At 46.5% G+C, this 21,962-nt stretch overlaps 1 protein-coding gene across 2 annotated transcripts in view; it reads left to right on the forward strand.

Annotated features, from left to right (window-relative positions):
* The window catches only part of prdm1a (PR domain containing 1a, with ZNF domain), a 37,885-nt gene extending 25,132 nt beyond the window's left edge, over window positions 1-12,753 (forward strand). For both annotated transcript variants that reach the window (XM_085997731.1, XM_085997733.1), the window contains exons 5-7: window positions 592-1,700; window positions 2,621-2,749; window positions 10,726-12,753. In XM_085997731.1, coding sequence (XP_085853857.1) covers window positions 592-1,700; window positions 2,621-2,749; window positions 10,726-11,301 — 1,814 coding nt within the window. In that variant the 3' untranslated portion in view covers window positions 11,302-12,753. The remainder of the gene's footprint in view (window positions 1-591; window positions 1,701-2,620; window positions 2,750-10,725) is intronic.
* Window positions 12,754-21,962: the final 9,209 nt, after the last annotated feature.

A 21,962-nucleotide genomic window follows, 5' to 3' on the forward strand; every position in this document is an offset into this window, starting at 1 on the left:
AAACTGCACAGTGCTTTTATTAAAAAATACCCTCGGGTAGCGTGACGGCTGCAGTGCAATCTCAGGGCTCAGTGGATGGCTGTAGACGAACTGAGCTCTGCTGCTGCTGCAGCTCGGTGTTATCTGAGCCCGTCGATTTTAGATTACTGCTCAGGATCTGTCCTTCACTTCACGGCGAGGAAGTTTGTACCACTCCCAGTCATCAGTCTTTGGAAAGTGGCTCAGCCTCAAAAAAATGTTCAGCTGACTCTTGTGGTTTGGCACAGGTTGCCCCATCATGCTGCTGCCTTTAAAGTTAGTACATGGTTGAGGGCAGAGCTTTGCATTTGTCTCCGGCATCTAGGAGAGTGAAAGTGCAGCGACGATGATGTTGCACAACATCAGTAAGAAGCACCATCACTTCCTGATAATGCAGTTTGCCAAGTCAGAGTGCTGCTCAAATCCCGATTCCTTTAATAGATTCTTTATAAACTTCCCTTTTATGTAAATGCAGTGAAGCGAACATGATGAGGAAATGCTGCGCAATGATGCTTTTTAACGATTCGTTTCCTGATATATTTTTTTTGTTCTCTTTCCCTCGTCCTTCTACAGAACAAAGACTGAAGGAAAGAAGATACGTGACCGAACTGGACGGCAAAGTGAAGAATGACAACGTGACTCACGCAAATCACGCCGGTGAGGAAAATATGATGAAGGAAAAGAACCAAATACAGACAATCCAATCATTGATGGCTCCAGGAAAAGAAATGGAGGACATCAGCAAAAAGCACAGTCCAGAACGGACCTTCTTCCCTCGTGTGGTGTACCCAGTCAGACCTCAGATTCCAGATTCACGCCTGAAGCCCAGTTCTGTTTACGGGATTGAGAGGCACAGTTACATCAAGCACTCTCCAATCCAGTCTTCGGTCGCCTCCAGCCCGTCATCTAGAAGCAGCCCAGACCAAAGCTTGAAAAGCTCAACGCCTCACAGCAGCCCGGACTCCCATGTTTCCCCTCTGACACCTTCAACTCAGGAACACAAACAAGCTTTTCCTTACTTGAGTGGACCCTACAACCGAGAAGGATTGAGCTCTCTTCCAGCCTACCCGCCTCCTAGCCACCTGCCTCCGGCCTTCTTGCATTCCTACAACCCAGTTAATACCCAGTATTCCAGGTTCTTGTTACCTCATTACTCAGTTGGCTGCAATGGCTTGAATAACTTCACTGGCCTCAGTGGCATAAATGGCATGAGCAACTTCAGCTTTCTTCCCAAAATGTACCCATTATACAGCGGCCTTCTGGGAAACGGCGGCCTCTCCCAGCACATGTTCAACCAGACGGTTCTGCCCAATGCGTTGCCCCCCGAAGGAACCCGAAGGCTTCTGCTCCCCGAGCAGCAGAAAGACTTTCTCATTCCAACGCGGAACAGTGCCTTCTCCATCGCCAGCTCCGCCGCCAGTCTTAAAGACAGGCCTTCAAGCCCCGGCAACGGTTCCCCGACGGCCGGCACAGCTGCCTCCTATTCTGAACTTTTAATGCAACCCAAACCTACCTCGGCTGGCCTGGTCAGCAGCAGTGAAGAAGCCATGAATCTCATCAAACCAAAGCGAAACCTCACCGGTTACAAAACGCTCCCGTATCCGCTAAAGAAGCAGAATGGGAAGATCAAGTATGAGTGCAACGTCTGCTACAAGACCTTTGGACAGTTATCAAACCTTAAGGTATGTTTTTTAAAAAGATTACTCAGCCAACAAAAAGTTTGAGTAAAAAGTATTGAGCCGGTTTCTATCTCAAAAGTAAAAAGTCATACTACGGTGTCCTGGACAATATTTATCCCTCGAGCAATATCACTAAAAACAGATTATTTGGCCATTGTCTCACTGCTGTTTGTGGGAGCTTGCTGTGCACAAATTGACTGCCGTGTTTCCTACCTTACAACAGCGACTTCAAAAGTACTTAATTAGCTGTGAAGCGCTTTAGGATGTCCTGAGGTCGTGAAAACTCTTTTCTTTTTCTCTTTTTATAATTGCCAGCTGTGCCTCAGTGGGTAGCACCCTCGCCTCTGAGTCAGAAGGTTGTGGGTTCATAGTCTCACTCCAGAGACTTGAGCACAGAAACCTAGGCTGACACTCCAGTGCAGTGCTGAGGGAGTGCTGCACAGTCGGAGGGGCCGTCTTTCGGATGAGATGTTAAACCGAGGCCCCATCTGCTTTCTCAGGTGGCTGTGAAAGATCCCATGGCACTATTTCGAAGAAGAGTAGGGGAGGTATCCCTGGTGTCCTGGCCAATACTTCTCCTTCAACCAACATAACAAAAAAACAGAATATCTGGTCATTTTCACATTGCTGTGTGTGGGAGCTTGCTGTGTGCAGATTGGTTCCGCATTTCCCACATTACAAAAGTTGGTGTGAAAAGCGCTATATAAATGCAAGTTTTTCTTTCTTTTTAATAGTTATGTTAAGGCACAATACAATGGTACTACAAATATAGTTTTAATGTTTCCTTGAATAATTTCTACCAGACTACACCTTCTCTAAAGATTTTTTTTTTCAAAATCTGTGATGGCTAAAGTGTTAAATGAGCATTGTGATATAAAATAGTGAAAGGAGCTGTAAACAGAAGACTTGTCCTTTCTTTCCAGGTCCACTTGAGGGTACACAGCGGGGAAAGACCCTTTAAGTGTCAGACCTGCAATAAAGGCTTCACGCAGCTGGCACACCTACAGAAGCACTATCTAGTTCATACTGGGGAAAAGCCACACGAATGTCAGGTAGGAAAAGGGTTTTATTAATGTACTTTTAAAAAACTTTTTAAAAGTCTAAAATATTGATTTTGCTGAAATGTTTAGGATTATTATACAGTAAATTGATGCCCATCTTTCTAGAACTCTACTAATTTGATTCAGTACGCACAGCGCAAAAATGCAATGTTGGGAAGTTGCTGAAGTTTATTTTTAGTTCACACCACTGGTAGGTCATTGATGTGTCAGAAGCGATGGTGTCTTAGTTGCACTTCACACTTTTTGATATTCTGTACTGTTTTAATTTGTTACCTTGCAATTTCAGTCACTTTCATAATGCACTGAGGTTGTTGCGATTCGCACTGTTCTTGACAATAAGATCTGTGACTCTTTAAGGACACTAAAGGGTCATCCCACTCTCTTGGTTGCACTCCTGTTCTTAGTAATAATTAAACTGCAAGTCACCCACAGAAGGTCATTTCATGGGAACAGATACAGGCTTCAGCAGCTAACAGGTGAACAGCGAATAAAACTGAAGGCTTGTAACAGTACAGGATTGAATCATTGTACTCAATGGTTTTTGTTTCTGATCCACTTTGTGTCTCATCTTGCCCCTGACCAAGATGTGATTAAGCAATAATGAACACATAGTAGGTAGCAGTGGGTTGTGCCTGTGAGAAAGCAGCATGATTGAATAAGAACAGTACAGTCTTTCAATTAAGCCAATATCCTGAGGTATAGCGAGGCTGCTGGTCTTTCAGGATTAAGTCTCTCTCTCTCTTAGGCAGTCCCTCGGAACCGAGGATGACTTGCTTCCACATTAAAAATGAGTTCTCAGGTGACTGATGAGTCCAATGCGGGACCTACAGTCTCTGTCACAGCTGCGGCAGACGATGGTTGAAGGGGCGGATGGGTGGGGTGCTTGGGTTGGCATGCGTTCCTTCCACTGTTTGCACTTGGCTTCCGCTTGCTCCTGGCAAAGAGACTCGAGGTGTTCGGCGCCTTCCCGGATGCTTCTCCTCCACTTTGTGCGGTCTTGGGCCAGGGATTCCATGGTGTCGGTGGGGATGTTGCACTTTTTCAAGGAGGCTTTGAGGGTGTCCTTGAAGTGTTTCCTCTGCCCACCTGGGGCTCTCTTGCCATGTCGGAGCTGCGAGTAGAGCGCTTGTTTTGGGAGTCTCGTATCGGGCATGTGGACGATGTGACCCGTCCATCAGAGCTGATTGAGCGTGGTCAACAGGATTAAGTAGCCTTGGGGAGAAATGAGTCTTCTATGTGAACATGAAATTTGTTTTGTTTTAAACAAAAGCTGTTTGTGGGGTACTGTTTCTCAGGAGCGAGCAGCCCTCTGCTATCTCACCCCAATGCCCATTTATAACACGTGAGCCTAGTTAGTCAGCAGGCCGCTTGATCATGGGAGACAATATACACACACGCATGCACACACTACACGTGTATATATATGTGAGTGTGTGTGTGTATATATATATATATATATTATAGTGTGTGTATATATTATATAGTGTGTATATATATTATATTGTGTGTGTGTCTATACACATACACTCACATATGCACATGTACACATACACACACATACACACACACACACACACACACACACACACACATATATATACTTTCCAGAGAGGGTCACTGGATAGGAATCTGGAGTAGGAACCCTTTGCCCACGCCAGAGAACCATAGACCAGTTGCTTCTACTGCCACTCCCAACTGTGAACAGCTACCTGTTGGAGGGACTAACAAGGCAAGGGAATACACAATGAATGGTAAGACCCGAGGAAAGACAGAGGATCAGAGGGACCTTGGTGTGCATGTACATAGATCCCTGAAGGCAGCAGAACAGGTGGATAAGGTGGTTAAAAAGGCATATGAGATACTTGCCTTCATTAGCCGAGACATAGAATATAAGAGCAGGGAGGTTATGATGGAGCTGTACAAAATGCTGGTAAGGCCACAGCTGGAGTACTGTGTGCAGTTCTGGTCGCCACACTATAGGAAGGATGTGATTGCTTTGGAGAGGGTGCAGAGGAGATTTACCAGGATGTTACCTGGGCTGGAGCGCTTCAGCTATGAAGAAAGACTGGACAGGCTGGGGTTGTTTTCCTTGGAGCAGAGAAGGCTGAGCGGGGACCTGATTGAGGTGTACAAAATGATGAGGGGCATAGATAGGGTAGATAGAAAGGAACTTTTCCCCTTAGTAGAGGGGTCAATAACAAGGGGGCATAGATTCAAGGTAAGGGGCAGGAGGTTTAGAGGGGATTTGAGGAAGAACTTTTTCACCCAGAGGGTGGTTGGAATCTGGAACTCACTGCCTGAAAGGGTGGTAGAGGCAGGAACCCTCACAACATTCAAGAAGCATTTGGATGAGCACTTGAAATGCCATAGCATACAAGGCTATGGACCAAATGCTGGAAAATGGGATTAGATTTGACCGGCGCGGACGCGATGGGCCGAAGGGCCTCTTTCTGTGCTGTATAACTCTATGACTCTACCTCCGCACAGGCTGGGAATTGAACCTGGGACCTTCCTGTTCTGCATCGCTCAGCTATTGGCTAGATAAATGTTAGATCCGTGTGTTAATGGAGACACGGAATGCAGGAGTTGATTTAACAAGTGTTTACTGAACAAAGTCTGGAGGTGAACTAACAACACAAGACGCTACACAGGCTTATATACCCGAGTGGTCATTACTGGTACTGCAGTATACAAGGGCTTCAAAAACATAGTTTCTCTTAAAGGTACATACACTACAATTCCTCCCCTTTTAGATAAATAGTACATAACATTTTAAGTAATCATTAAATAACATTTTTACAAGAACAATAATATACACATTTGCTGAAGTTAATCAATTACAAATTCAGTCTCTCTGGAGGCTTCCTGACTCGGTCCGGATAACGCCTCGGTGGTGTAGTAGGTTCTTTTGGCAAGGTCAATTCGGCTTCAATGCTAGTGTCAGGTTCATCTGGTTCCAGTATCACCGGATCGGAGGTAGATACTATGGGTATCTCTGCTTCATCACTAGGCGTATAGAGTTGTGGTGTAGGTTGTCCTTTTTCGGATGACTCTATGATCTGGTCAGCATGGCGCCTTATTATGCTTTCTCCAATGTCCACGGTATACATCAGCAGTCCTAGTCGTGTGCAAATAGTTCCAGGCTGCCATTTCTCGGTACGGTAGTCCCGGGCCAAAACTGTGTGACCTATCTGGAAGGTTCTAGTTGGCCTTTCATTCATGCTTTGAAATTGCCGGTTCTCTACTTCCCTTCTGACGTTTGGCTTGACCAAATCCAGCCGGCATCTTAGTCTTCTATTGAAAAACATCATGGCGGGGGTTTGGTTTGTAACCACATGTGTTGCATTCCTGTACGCAAACAAGAAGTTATCTACCTTATGTTGTAGATTTATGTCTTCATTACCCATGGCCTTTATGGCCTTCTTGAAGGTCTGGACAAACCTTTCAGCCAATCCATTGATGGCGGGATGGTATGGGGCGGACGTGTAGTGCTTAACCCCATTGTTTTTTAAGAACTTCCTGAATTCTTTGGATACAAATTGCGGTCCATTATCAGAACAGATCTGTTCAGGCAGCCCATTCCTGGCGAATATGGTCCTTAATACTGTGATGGTTTTTTCCGTGGTGGTGGAGGACATCTTTATTACCTCCGGCCACTTGGAGTGTGCATCCACCGCGATTAAGAACATTGAGTCCATAAATGGACCAGCAAAGTCGATATGTACCCTTTGCCATGGAGATGAGGGCCACTCCCATGGATGTAGAGGGGCTTGTGGTGGGGCGTTTTGGACCTTCTGGCATCCTAGACAGCTCTTGGTCATTTCTTCGATGTCTCCATCGATACCTGGCCACCACACAAACGCTCTGGCGAAGTTCTTCATTTTCACTCCACCCAGATGCGCCTCATGAAGCTCCTTTAGCACTTTATCCTTGAGTTTGGGTGGAATCACCACTCTGGATCCACACATCAAGGTTCCTCGGCACACTGACAGCTGTTCTCTTCTTTGCGAGAATGCTGGTAACAGTGGTTCGCCATGTGCTGGCCATCCCTTCACCGTTAAATCGTAGACTCGTGAGAGAGTCGGGTCATTTCGCGTTTCCTTTTCAATGGTAGAATTTGTCACCGGTAGACATTCCACTATGGTCGAGTGGAATATCTCCACTGGGTCCACTGTAGGCGCCTCTTCCACCGTTGGCAACGGTAGGCGCGATAACCCGTCAGCATTCCCATGCTGTTTTGTTCCTTTGTACTCTATGTCATATTGGTGTGCCCCTAGGAAAAGGGACCACCTCTGTAGCCTTTGTGCTGTCATAATGGGAACGCCCTTTTTAGGGTTGAATATGGAGACGAGGGGTTGATGGTCAGTCAACAAAGTAAACTTTTGTCCGAGTAGGTAATGGTTGAATTTCTTCACCCCCCACACCAGGCTGAGTGCCTCTCTGTCGATCTGGGCATAGTTACGCTCAGCTGAGTTCAATGAGCGTGACGCAAAAGCTATTGGCCGCTCCGAGCCATCGGGGAATCTATGCGATAATACCGCTCCCACGCCATAAGGGGATGCATCGCACGCCAGTCTGATTGGCAGTGATGGGTTGTAATGAGCCAACACTTCCCTGGACGTGATCAAGCCTTTGCATTTATGGAAGGCACGTTTACAGTCTTCACTCCATTTCCAAACTACTCCCGTTTGTAGCAGTGCGTTAAGTGGGTGCAGAACCGTCGACAAGTTTGGTAAAAATTTATGATAGTAATTTACTAATCCCAGGAACGACCTTAATTGTGAGACATTTTCAGGCGCTGGGGCCTTTACGACTGCTTCAATTTTTTCAGGTGACTTATGCAACCCTTCTTCGTTAATGACATGGCCACAATATGATATTTGTTTCTGGAAAAATTCGCATTTGGGGCGATTTGCTCATAGGCCCCGTTCTCTCAGCCTCGTGAGCACCTGCTCCAAGTTGGCAAGGTGCTCGTTGTCGTTTTCTCCTGTTACAAGGATGTCGTCTAGGTAGCATTGAGTCCCCAGAATCCCTTGCAGGACTTGCTCCATAGCTCTTTGCCAGATAGCCGGAGCTGATGCCACTCCGAAAACCAGTCGATTGTACTGGCACAGGCCTTTGTGTGCGTTTATCATGAGATACTTTTTAGAGGCCTCCTCAACCTCCATCTGTAGATATGCCTGTGCTAAGTCAATTTTGGTGAAACGTTTCTCTCCGGATAGTGAGGTGAAAATATCTTCTATCCTCGGAAGAGGATACTGTACCGTGTGAAGAACCGGGTTTACAGTCACCTTGAAGTCCCCACAGATGCGAACTTTTCTCTGTTCTTCAGATTTATCATTATTCAACGTTTTCTTCATGACCGGGACGATGGGTGTTGCCCACTCGCTCCAATCTACCTTGGATAACACACCTGCTTTTTCCAAATTCTCCAGCTCTGCCTCGATGGCTGGACGAATTGCGTATGGCACCGGCCTTGCCTTAAAAAACTTGGGAATTGCCGCATCTTCCACTTTTATTGAGGCGGTGGCGCCTTTCAGGGTTCCTAGTTCCTGTTGAAACACTTCTTTGGCGTTAGCCAAGATTTATTTTAATCGTCCAGTATGACGTGATCATCGTTTTTTTTCTTACTGGTCACCGTCAGTGCCTGAATGGAGTGCCAGTTTAAACGTATCTTTCTGATCCATTCACATCCCAACAACGGTGGACCACCATCTTGCAGAACGTATAAATACAACTTCTGTATTTCCTTGCCGTTGTATACAACAGGCACCCTTATTTTCCCTCTGGGGTATACTTTCTGCCCCGTATATGTCTTCAAGACAATGGATGTGTCTTTCAAAGGTATATGCGAAAATAGCCGCTCATAATCCCGTCGACTCATGACGGTCAGAGCTGATCCTGTATCTAGCTCCATTTTGACTGGGGACCCCGCTATCGTGAGGGTAACCCAAATGGTCTGGTAATCTTCTTTGGCAATTACATTATGTAATTTGAGACAGCTTAGTCTCTTGTTTCCGGAGTCGCTATCGCTCTTCTGGTCTTCGGAGCTACTGTCCGTCATCATTTGTACCTTTCTGTACTTTTCCTTATTGAACTTTTTACTGTCAGCGGATTTCTTTCCAGATCTGCATACACGTGCAATGTGTCCCATCTTTCCGCATTGCCTGCATGCTTTGTCCTTTAACCAGCAGTCCTTCTGGTCATGGATGGATCTGCCGCAGCGATAACATCTCTCGAAACCCCATGTCATTTCATGGGTGCCGAAGTCCTGTGGCTTTTGCTGTATCTCTGCAGCTCCTCTTGCTGCTGCTTCGTATGATACAGCCACACTGAAAGCCTTGTCCAATGTCAAATTTTTCTCAGAAAGTAGTCTTTTCTGTGTTCCTTTGCTTAGGAGACCACAGACGAATTTGTCTCGTAGAGAATCTGCCAGTCCTGCCCCGAATTGGCAGTGCTTTGACAGCTTTCGTAATTCGGTGAGGTAATCAGCGTTACTTTCATTCTTGTGCTGATTCCTCCTGAAGAATTTGAATCATTCCGCTATCAGCAGCGGTGTTGGGTTTAAGTGCTCCTGTAAGGTATCAACAATCTCCTTAAAATTCTTGTCCACCGGTTTGGCTGGAGTGATCAAGTTTCGTAACAGCCCGTATGTCCTTGCGCCCATCAGATTTAGAAGTACCGATGCCTTTTTATCATCCGCTACTTCATTCGCCTTGCAATATACCTCCACTCTTTCCACATATGTGGTCCAATCTTCTATATCACTATCGAAAGCAGTAATATTGCCAAGTCTTCGGCATCTTGAAAATCTAAAATGGCGCTTCCCGAGCTTTTCTTTCTTCCCCGCCGAGTTAAGATGGCGCCTCCCGCGCTTTCCCGCCGCTGCCGCTGCTGCCAACTCTGTTCTCCGTGGTTCCCGTTGCGACCTGCAGCTTTTTGCGGTATTTCTATTTTTTTTATATATCGCTTCAATAGTTTCTCCGTTACTTGGAGAACCGTTCCCGTCGTGGAGCGGACCCTCTGGGACTTTCCCCTCCCTCTGCTCGGTCCGAACACCGACCTGCTTTGCGGCACCGGCTGCGCCCTGAGTGCTCCACCCTCTCTCTCTCTTTGCTTCTGCTTCCCGACTCGCTGCCCGGCCCCGTTGCAGAGCCACCCGATCGAGCTCTAGCCCGCCGCAGCCCAGGAAGGATCAGTGCACTACCTGCCACCAGCCCGTTTAGCTGGGGAAACCACAGGCTGGAGACCAAGCCTGGCCCTCGTTTTCGAGTTTCTTCGAGTTTTTTTTTCTTGCTTCTGGCTTCGACCTTCGTCTGAGGAATCGATCCCCTTGAGGTGCTGCCGAATTGCAGGTAAGTTCGTTTCTAACTCGTCGCCACTGTTAGATCCGTGTGTTAATGGAGACACGGAATGCAGGAGTTGATTTAACAAGTGTTTACTGAACAAAGTCTGGAGGTGAACTAACAACACAAGACGCTACACAGGCTTATGTACCCGAGTGGTCACTACTGGTACTACAGTATACAAGGGCTTCAAAAACATAGTTCCTCTTAAAGGTACATACACTACAATAAACTTGTTGAGCAAACCAGGAAGTGAACTGCGTCATAATTATTTATGCCCCCCATGCAACGTTCCCGCTAATTTTTTTGGGGTGGGCAGCCCCTTTAACGGGCGGTGCTGCCCATTCAAATTATCGCGCGTGCGCAGTTTTTGCCATTTAAAAGCTGGCGAGCGGCCTGCGCGGGAGCTCCAGACCGCTGCGCAGCTTACCGGGAACATGCCCCCGTGTGTTAAAGCAATCATCCCTGCACAATGAGTTTGGTCTGTAAAGTGACAGTCCGTAGACTGAAAGCAGGCAGATAATCATGTTCAATAATAAACCTGTGTTTTATTTGTTCAGAGGAAATGACTCGCCTCCTAAGAATTCTCTTTTTTTCCCTCCCTTTCTTCTCCCTGCACAGGTTTGCCACAAACGATTCAGCAGCACAAGCAACCTAAAGACCCACCTACGGTTACACTCGGGCGAGAAACCTTACCAGTGCAAGCTGTGCCCGGCCAAGTTCACCCAGTTTGTCCATCTCAAGCTTCACAAGCGCCTGCACACCAGGGAGCGCCCTCACAAATGCCTCCAGTGCCACAAGACCTACATTCACCACTGCAGCCTGAAGGCCCACCTCAAGGGGAACTGCCCCGTCGCCCCCGGTGCCGGCCGGTCCCTGGAGGACCTGCACCGCTTCAACGAGGAAATCAATAAGTTTGACATCAGTGACAGTGCGGACAAGCTTGACGACATGGGGCACAGTGACGAGGTGGACTCAGTCGTCGAGCAGCAGATCTTCAGCGTGCTGAGGAGGGAGGTGGAAGAGGGCGGCTTAAAGAACACTTTTCAAAGGAACCTGGGGAACGGCCTCCTCTCCTCTGGGTGCAATCTGTACCAGAACTTGGAGACTCCAGTCCTGAAAATGTCTCGTGGTAGCCCACTACCTCTTGTGCCCATAAAAGTCAAGCAAGAAACAATTGAACCCATTGACCCTTGAGACTAGACAGATGTGATCTGTTTATGACTTAGGGAGCCGAGGTGCCTGTAGCATTCGAGTGTACATAGATTTCGGCAGTGCTGCAGGGTGGACTGACTGACCTCCCATCAGAGCTGCCCCCCCATGGCAGGGCACCTCTGCATTCAACTCAGGGCATCTTTTAAAAAAAAAAAGAAAGTATTTGGCAGAACTATGAAAAGCCTAAAAAAAAGCTTAAAGACAATCATTTTAAGCAGAATTATTTTTCCAAGAATAGTCAGTAATTTATTACGCAATTTACTTTGTTAAGCAATATCTGAAAATGATGTTTACAATGACCAAGTTAATCATTGTAATCGAATATGGAAATGTTTTATTTTTATCTTCTCTGTTGCCATTCTTTGTAGATACTTTAAACTGCATTTTGTTTTTAAAAAGTTAATGAGATTCTAATAGGGAAAAAGAAACCAGACCTGTCACTTAAATTGGAACATTATAAAATGGTTTTGCAAAATACTGTTGCAATATGGTGTATTGCCAAAGCAGGAAGTTTAACATTTTTAAAAATCATTTGTCTTATTGTAATCTTTTCTCTTGCTTGCCCTCACATTCTCTCTTTCACTTCACTCCTTCCCTCTATTCTTTCTCTCTCTCTCTCTTCCCCCTCACTCTCTCCCCCCCCTCCTTTCCCCCTCTCTCTCTCTCTCTCTCTGCCTTGCCTGTCTCTCTCTCCTTATTCTCTCTCTCTCTCTCTCTTTGAATATGTCCTGTTCCTCAGTATTTCTGGTTTTACTGAATTGTGGATGAGATTGTAAAGCTGAACAACAGCTACCTCATTGTGTGTCCAGTGGTGCAGGGAGCAAAAAGTAAACTGGATAGATTTGTTATTTCTTGCTTACTGGTAATGTAGCAGCAATATTTGTGTATTTTAAAAAAAAATCCAAAAAAAACTCTAAATTATGGACAGGAGGTTCTGGCCAGAGAATCCCCGCAGCTGTAACCAGTGCAGTTTGGGCGAGGTTTAAGGAACCGGACTTAACCTAATTTTTTTTTTGTCGTTGACTGGTTTCATACAAACCGAAGCATCACTACTCTATCACTGGATACACTTTATTCCTTTTTAACTGTAATGCTTCTGTGTTGTGTTTGGTTTTGGGTTTTTTTTTAACCGAGAGCTCTGCAACAGCTGCATGGCACCTCGTGGCAACTGGACTCTGCTGCGGACTCAGTTCCAGTGAATGTAGCAGAATCCTGTCTGGAAACTTTGCTGACAGTGGGATTGATTTTTTTTTAAATTTTGTTTGTATTTTATATTAATTTAAATTTCCTCTTTGACCAAAGCGACCAGGTATTTTGGAGCCTTTGGGCTTTTGCTTATTTCTATTAGGAAAAATTTCATCTTATGTTTACATTCTGGTTTACAATGTTATTTATGTGCAACATGTCAAAGTGTAAATTAAAATATAAATGCTCACTTAATTCAAGTGGCGTTTCTATCTTGCTTTTTAAAACAATATTTGTTTGTGTGACTATGGGGGGGTTGGGAGATTCTGAGGTAATTTTGTGTTGGAGGTCTCTGGTTAACTCCTTAATTTTATGATGCCCACCCCCACAATATTCTGCCCATTGTAAATCATTGAACTTCATTGTAATTCATTGTAAAAGACTCTCTGAGAGAGACACAATTAGTTGCTGTATAGATTCAGGTCTCTTTTCCTGAAGATGCTGGCTTGTGCATGGGTATGGTCATGCCCTCTGCCTCCACTAGAAGATCTCATTTTTGTTCCCAAATCAGCCTCACCCTTCCTTTGACTGTCCTTTTACTCTTTGTGTTCACAAAAGACTTTAGATGTTCCCTTTTATGTTACCTGCTAATTTTTTCTCGTGCACTCTCTTTGCCCCTCTTATTTCCCTTTTCAGTCCTCCTTTGCACTTTCTGTATTTTGCTTAATTTTCTACTGTATTTTGAACCTGATGTTTATCATACGCCTCCATCTCCTTTCCACTGTGGCCTCTTTCTGTGCTATATGGTTCTAGGATTCTACTGCTCCTTCTGCATCAGTCGCCCTTTGGTAGCTTGTCCAGATAGATTCTTCATGTCTTGAGCTTGGGTAGTGCAGGTACGCAGGCTGTTCTACAATGGGGGACGGGCCATCATGGCCGAGCCCAAAGTCCACATGCATGTAGGACCCTAACTGGTTCTCCTGCCCATCCCGCCCCGACCACAGGAATTCTATTGGCTAAAATCAGCTAACTTTAGCCCAGAGTAGGAATCAACCATAGAATCGAACAGCACAGAAGGAGACCTTTCGGCCCATCATGCCTCTGCCAGCCCTTTGAAAGAGCGATCCAATTAAAGCTGGAAACTTCCTGGTTCTTACGCTTCAGTAACACACTGGGCGATGCCTTCACCCACCACGCAATTGGGGGAGTTTATATCCTTTTTAATTAGCAATAATATGTTCATTAAATCATAATGAATGGGTGGAAGCTATCCGCGGGTAATTGCTCCCAGCTGTATATTGCATGAGGCAAATTCCAGCGTGATCTGGGGTTCCGCTTCCACCTTTACTCCTGGGTTGTGTGGAAATCCACCCTGTTTATTCTGACTCACTACGAGTCGTCTTCAAGGTTCCACCGGGGTTATCACCAGCTCACAAGGTTTCCTATTTTGTGACCTACCTGTAGGTAGGTGAGGCGCTCATTTCCAACACACGGCCTTGATACCTGGTTCTGCTGTCTTATTTCCCGGGGTTCCGTCTGCCCTCCTAGTTGGATGTGGAAGATCCCAGGGCACTATTCAAAGAAGAGCAGAGGAGTTCTCCCTGGTGTCCTGGCCAACATTTATCCCTCAACCAACATCATTAAAAAAACAATTATCTGCTCATGACTTGGACTTGAGGGGAACAGGGCACAATTTCGAAATTTGCAGATGGCATGAAACCTGGAAGTGTAGTAAACAGTGATGAGGATAGTAACAGACTTCAAAAGAACAGGCTGGTGGAATGGGCAGCCACATGGCAGATGAAATTTAATGCAGAAATGTATGAGGTGATACATTTTGGTAGGAAGAATGAGGAGACACAATCCAAGCTAAATGGTACAATTTTAAAGAGGGTGCAAGAACAGATAGAGCTTGGGGGTGTTTGTGCACGAATCTTTGAAAGTGGCAGGACAGGCTAACAAAGCAGTTAATAAAGCATATGGGATCCTGGGCTTTTTAAATAGAGGCATAGAGTACAAAAGCCAGGAAGTTATGCTAAGCTTATATAAAACACTAGTTCGGCCCCAGCTGGCGTATTGTGTCCAATTCTGGGCACCGCACTTTAGGAAGGACGTGAAGGCTTTGGCGAGGGTACAGAAGAGATTTACTGGAATGGTTCCAGGGATGAGGGATTACAGTAATGTGGATAGACTGGAGAAGCTGGGGTTGTTCTTAGAACAGACAATGCTAAGAGGAGATTTGATAGAGGTGTTTAAGATAATGAAATGTTCAGAGTAAATAAAGAGAAGTTGTTTCCAATGACTGAAGGGTCGATAACGAGAGGGCACAGATTTAAGGTGATTGGCAAAAGAACCAGAGACGACACGAGGAAAAACTTTTTACACAACGAGTGGTTAGGATTTGGAATGCGCTGCCTGATAGGGTGTTGGATACAGATTCAATAGTGGCCTTCAAAAGGGAATTGGATAAATACTTGAAGGAGAAAAACATTTCGGGAATATGGGGCAAGGGCAGGGGAGTGGGACTAACTAGACTGCTCTTCAAAAGAGCAGGCGGAGACTCGACGGGCCGAATGGCCTCCTTCTGTGCTGTACTATTCTATGGTTCTATGATTATCTCATTGCTGTTTGTGGGACCTTGCCGTGCGCAAGTTGGCATTTCCCTACATTACAACAGTGACTACACTTCAAGAAAGTACCTCATTGGCTGTAGAGCGCGTTGTGACGTCTTGAGGTCCTGAAACAGTGCAATACAAATGCAAGTCTTTCTTTTAGTCTTAATGCCCTTAGTTCATTTTTTGTGGTGCCAGGGCAGTGGCCAGATCAACAGACTAAACAGCTAAAAACTGCTAAGGGTGCTGAAAAATTGTTGACGTGTGTGTGTGTGCATGTGTGTGCATGTGCGTCAAAATGATCCACTACTGAGAAATATGGGATTGGTTTTCCAATTAGCTGTTACATTATTTATATACTTCTAAGAAACTTAACATCACAATGGAGATTTCTGAGCTTATTAGTGTGGGCAATCTTCCAGCTCCCCCGCACCCCACCCGACTTCCCAACAACTGCAGATTTGCTTTCGTCAGCCTGTGGACTAAGTTGTGGTAAACGTACAGCGAGCCAAGAGCTTTAAGTGAAGGGTCTTTTAAGCTTGATGCAGCTTATTTTTTTGTTGCTCTACAGCAGAAATGACGGGATTTGCGCTATCCCTTTTTAATGCCAGCTGGGCGTACATTCCTTGGTTTCCAGTCCCCTTTAAGCACCTCTACCACCAGATGCCACTGCCCTTTGCTTCACGCACTGTGCGCCACCGAGCACTGCCATATTATGTAAAGGGAGCTGAGCACACATTACGCTGCAATTCAGCTCATAGTGAGCACAGGCAGCATCCCCAGCATTGCCACAGTGCCGGGATCCTAGGTTTATTGGAGAACATCAGTTTGTGGAAGGTGGATGAGATTTTTTGCGAGGGAGGCGTCATCAGCAGCAACGCCTACTTCCTCCTCCTTAACATCGCCCGACTCCGCCCCTGCCTCAGCTCATCAGCTGCTGAAACCCTCATCCACGCCTTTTTTACCTCTAGACTTGACTATTCCAACGCTCTCCTGGCCGGCCTTCCATCTTCCACCCTGCATAAACTTAAGTTCATCCAAAACTCACTACTTAAAGGAGAGATCCATTGATGCTGCAGCACCTCAATCTCAGCATTGTTGGGTGTACAGCTGCCTCAGCAACCATAAGAAGAAGGACAAAAAAGAAGGAGCACTATTTACAAATGCTGATGGCAGATCGCCGCCCCCCCCCACCCCACTCCACCCCCCCCCCCCCCCCCCGCCCAGGGAGAGCCCGGGGCATTTCCAAGGAAGCTTTGGAGGCATTGGTTTTAGCGCTGGAGATAAGGTGGGCAGTCCTGCACCAACTGGCAGGAGGCCCTCACCACAAGTTTGCCGGACTATGGAGGGAGGTGGCTCACCAGGTCACGGGCAGCACTGTAGTCCCCAGGTCCCACACCCAGTGCAGGAGGAAGTTTAATGAGCTCACACAGGTGGTCAGGGTGAGTGAAGGTTTCAACAAATGCTACATACCACAATCTTCACACACTGCTCAATGTACCACAATCCCAGCACTCGCCCACCAACAATCTCTACCTCACAACACTCACACCCACATCTGACACCTTGCACACAATGACAGCTATTCAACTATGGCAGACAAAGGGGTCATTCATTATTAGAATTCATGTCATATGTGTGACATGTTTATATAGATACATATATTAATGGTCTTTGGAATATTTTGTGGTCTCTCTCATTTCACCTTTGTGCCCAGGAGGACACTATGATACGCCATGAGACAGGGATGGTATGATGGGGATGTGGTGAGCTACAGGGATCTGGGGTTTCATTCATGTGTATCGGAGTCTGATGAGCCAGTGACAGACAGCCTGTCCAGAAGGCCGATTGTCTCGCTGCCTCCGCCCTCCCTCCTATTCCTCCTCCTCCTTGTCCTCTTCCTCCTCGTCCTCCTCCTCTTTTGTCTTCATCCTCCTGAGGTAATCCCGCAGCCCCCATGACTGTGAGGAATTGTTGTGAGCAGAAGCCTTTAACAAATAATGAATGACTTCTGCACTTGAATTAAAACTCACCGCCACCAAAAAAACTTGAAATAACTAAAGAGAGCTGTTTCAGTTGCAGAAAGTAGCAAACAGGCGCTGAAACTGCAAAACCCTGTCAGATACAGCTGACTGGAGATGGTGCCTTTAAATATCACTGCTGCAGCCTGCTTCCTGCTGGTAGATAACAGCTCTCCCTGTCGTTATTCTGCGCTGCCATTAAGGTAAGTGGCTAAATCCAATGTTGGAGATCAGGCGTCCAGTGAGCGTTGCACACTCACTGACATCATGATGTGAGCTCCCTGGTGATCAAGGTTACCGGCAGTGCAACCAGCACCACCGATATGGTATGCGGCGCTGGAACCAGCATCAGCTGTCATTACAGCGGACAACGGCATTTTAGCACCAACGTGTAACCACACAAATTTCTCCCCCTGTGTTTCCTGTATGAGGACACCTAAATCTCTCTGAACACCTAGATCACAATATATATAAATGATATAGATGAGGGAACTACATGTAATATCTCCAAGTTTGTAGACGACACAAAGCTGGGTTGGTGTGTGTGCTGTGAGGTGGATACAGAGAAACTCCAGTATGATTTGGACAGGTTGGGTGATTGGGCAGATGCATGGCAGATGCAGTGTAATGTGGATAAATGCGAGGTTATCCACTTTGGTGGCAAAAACAGGAAGACAGATTATTATCTAAATGGCAATAGATTGGGAAAAGTGGAAGCGCAACGAGACCTGGGTGTCCTTGTGCACCAGTCGCTGAAGGTAAGCATGCAGGCGCAGCAGGCGGTTAAGAAGGCAAATGGTATGTTGGCCTTCATAGCGAGAGGATTCGAGTACAGGAGCAAGGATGTCTTGCTGCAGTTGTACAGGTCCTTGGTGAGACCACACCTTGAGTATTGTGTGCAGTTTTGGTCGCCTTATCTGAGGAAGGATGTTCCTGCCATGGAGAAAGTGCAGTGAAGATTCACCAGACTGATACCTGGGATGGCAGGAATGATGTATGAGGAGAGATTGGGTCGATTAGGCTTATATTCGCTGGAGTTTAGAAGAATGAGAGGGGATCTCATTGAAACTTATAAAATTCTAACAGGACTAGACAGACTAGATGCAGGAAGGATGTTCCCGATGGCGGGGGAGTCCAGAACCAGGGGTCACAGTCTAACGATAAGGGGTAAGCCATTTAGGTCTGAGATGAGGAAGAATTTCTTCACCCAGAGAGTGGTGAACCTGTGGAATTCTCTACCACAGAAGGCAGTTGAGGCCAGTTCATTAAATATATTCAAGAAGGAGTTAGATATATTTCTTAAGGCTAAAGGGATCAAGGGAGAAAGCAGGGACAGGGTACTGAATTTGGATGATCAGCCATGATCTCATTGAATGGCGGAACAGGCTCGAGGGGCCGAATGGCCGACTCCTGCTCCTATCTTCTATGTTTCTATGTTTCTATGAACACCAACAGTTAATAGTTTCTCACCATTTAAAAAATATGCTGTTTTTTCTATTCTTCCTACCAAAGTGAATAACCTCACATTTCCCCACATTATACTCTATCTGCCACCTTATTGCCCACTCACCTGTCTATATCCCTTTGCAGGCTCTTTGTGTCCTTCTCGCAGCTTACTTTCACACCTAGCTTTGTATTGTCAGCAAACTTAGATACATTGCACTCGGTCCCTTCATCTAAGTCATTAATATAAATTGTAAATTGCTGAGGCCCAAGCACTGATCCTTGCGGCACCCCACTAGCCTGCCAACCGGAAAATGTCCCGTTTATCCCTACTCTCTGTTTTCTGTCCATTAACCAATCCTCTAGCCATGCTAATATATTACCCCCAACACCATGAGCCCTTATCTTGCATAGCAACCTTTTATGTGGCGCCTTAACAAATGCCTTTTGGAAATCCAAATATACTACATCCACTGGTTCCCCTTTATCTACCCTGCTAGTTTTTTTATTTATTCATGGGATATTGGCACCGCTGGCAAGGCCAGCATTTATTGCCCATCCCTACTTGCCCTTGAGAAGGTGGTGGTGAGCTGCCTTCTTGAACCGCTGCAGTCCGTGTATTGAAGGTACTCCCACACTGCCGTTGGACAGGAAGTTCCAGGATTTTGACCCAGAGACGATGAAGGATCGGCGATATATTTCCAAGTCAGGATGGTGTGCGACTTGGAGGGGAACTTGGAGGTGATGGTGTTCCCATGTGCCTGCTGCCCTTGTCCTTTGGTAGCGGTCGTGGGTTTGGGAGTTGCTGTCGAAGAAGCCTTGCCGAGTTGCTGCAGTGCATCTTGTAGATGATACACACTGTAGCCACGGTGCGCCGGTGGTGGAGGGAGTGAATACTTAGGGTGGTGGATGGGGTGCTGATCAAGTGGGCTGCTTTGTCCTGGATGGTGTCGAGCTTCTTGAGTGTTGTTGGAGCTGCACTCATCCAGGCAAGTGGAAAATATTCCATTACACTCCTGACTTTTGGCTTGTAGATGGTGGAAAGCTTTTTGGGGAGTCTGAAGATGAGACACTAGCTGTAGAATACCCAGCCTCTGATCTGCTCTTGTAGCCACAGTATTCATGTGTCTGGTCCAGTTATGTTTCTGGTCAGTGGAGACCCCCAGGATGTTGATGGTGGGGGACTCGGCGATGGTAATGCCGTTGAATTTCAAGGGGCGGTGCTTCGACTCTCTCTTATTGGAGATAGTCATTGCCTGGCACTTGTGTGGCGTGAATGTTACCTGCCACTTATCAGCGCAAACCTGAATATCGTTCAGGTCTTGCTGCATGCGGGCATGGACTGCTTCATTATCTGAGGAGTTGCAAATGGAACTGAACACTGCAATCATCAGTGAACACCCCACTTCTGACCTTATGATGGAGGAAGGTCACTGATGAAGCAGCTGAAGATGGTTGGGCCTAGGATACATCCTCAAAATACTCTAATAAATTTGTTAAACACAATTTCCCTTTCATAAAACTATGTTGACTCTGCCTATCCATATTATGATTTTCTAAGTGCCCTGTTACCACTTCCTTAATAATGGATTCCAGCATGCTCCCGACGACTGATGTCAGGCTAACTGGCCTGTAGTTCTCCATCTCTCTCCCTCCTTTCTTGAGCAGCGGGATATATTTGCTACCTTCCAATCCGCTGGGACCGTTCTAGAGTCTAGGGAATTTTGGAAGATCACAACTAATGCATCCACTATTGTTGCGTCCGTGTATAATAAGACACAGACTGCGGAGAATGGTACAACAGGTGTTTACTCAACGTGGCTCACACTGCAACTGATCTGTACAGATTATTACTCAGTGCTATATACAGGTGTGGCCACTGCCGGTACTGCAGTATACATGAGCTGTAAAACATAGTTCCCCCCCCTTAAAGGTATATACATTACAATTCCTCCCCTTTTAGATTAACAGTACCATAACACTCATTTAACAATTAAATATCAAACTAATTACAATTAACACTTTTAACATGCAACATTAGCTGAAAATAGTCTATTTATATATTCAGTCTTTGGGGAGGCTTCCTGATCCTTTCTGGATAGCGCCTTTCCCAAGTGTCTTGCTCTTGATGCGGAGGCGATTCTGGCCCCCTGTCGTCGGTTGGTTCATCAGCTTCCGATGCTACTGTTTCTGGGGTAGATGCGACCTGTACGTCGGGTTCATCACCAGGTACGTATGGGCGAGGCATGGGGTTGACTTGTTCCTGTGACTCTAGGATCTGGTCAGCATGGCATCTCACGATGCTCTCCCCAATGTCCACTGTGTACATTAGTGGGCACTGCCGTGTGCATATCGTTCCTGGCTGCCATTTTTCTGTTCGGTAGTCGCGGGCCAAGACTGGTTGCCCTACATTGAAACTCCTTGTTGGCTTCTCATGGATGTGCTGGAATTGCTTACTCTCAGCATCTCTTCGTACATTTGGTCTGAGCAAATCCAGGCAAGATCTTAACCTTCGGTTAAAGAACATCGTGGCTGGGGCCTGGTTGGTGACTGCATGTGTTGCATTCCGGTAGGCTAACAGGAAATTGTCCACCTTGTGCTGCAGCGGAATGTTGTCGTTGTACATAGCCTTTATTGCCTTCTTAAAGGTTTGTACGAACCTCTCAGCCAATCCATTTGTGGCTGGATGATACGGGGCGGATGTGTAATGCCTTACCCCGTTCTTTTTCAAGAACCTCCGGAACTCTTCGGACACAAACTGTGGTCCGTTGTCGGAGCAAATCTGTTCTGGCAAGCCATTCCTGGCAAAAATGGTCTGTAGGACTGCAATAGTTTTCTCCGTGGTGGTGGAGGACATTTTGATGACCTCAGGCCATTTCGAATGCGCATCCACGGCTATTAAAAACATTGGCCTAGAAATTCAGTATAGCCACGTTTGGGGCGCTGAAGTCGGGCGGCCGCTAAAGTTTGCGCCCGGCGCAAAGTCGCGCCACCTTCGCCGATATTCAGTCGCATCGCCCCAAGAGGTTGCTGCTGCGCTAAAACAGGCGATGCACGACTATCTTTAGGCGCTAAGCTGGCGGTGCTGAGCGATACCCCCGAGGCCGGGCGCAGCGCAGGTGCGGCGAGTTGTTAATTGACGGCAGACACTCTGGCGCCGGTCAGCTCTTAAAGGGGGAGGGTGGATTTGTTTGCCTGCCACGCCCTGCACACTGCAGCCCTCAACCTAGGCCTGACCACTTCAGCTTCATCTGCACAACGCCCAGAGCTATGGAGAAGGCCAGGGAGAGAGTGCAGCGCTTCAGCGACGGTGACCTGAGGGTGCTGGTTGGCGGAGTGGAGCGCAGGCGCCATGTTCTGTTCCCAGAAGGTGGCAGGAGGC

This window comes from Somniosus microcephalus, chromosome 9, assembly GCF_052327205.1.
Source record: "Somniosus microcephalus isolate GS21.2 chromosome 9, FLI_Smic_1.0, whole genome shotgun sequence".
Taxonomy (NCBI): Eukaryota; Metazoa; Chordata; class Chondrichthyes; order Squaliformes; family Somniosidae; genus Somniosus; species Somniosus microcephalus.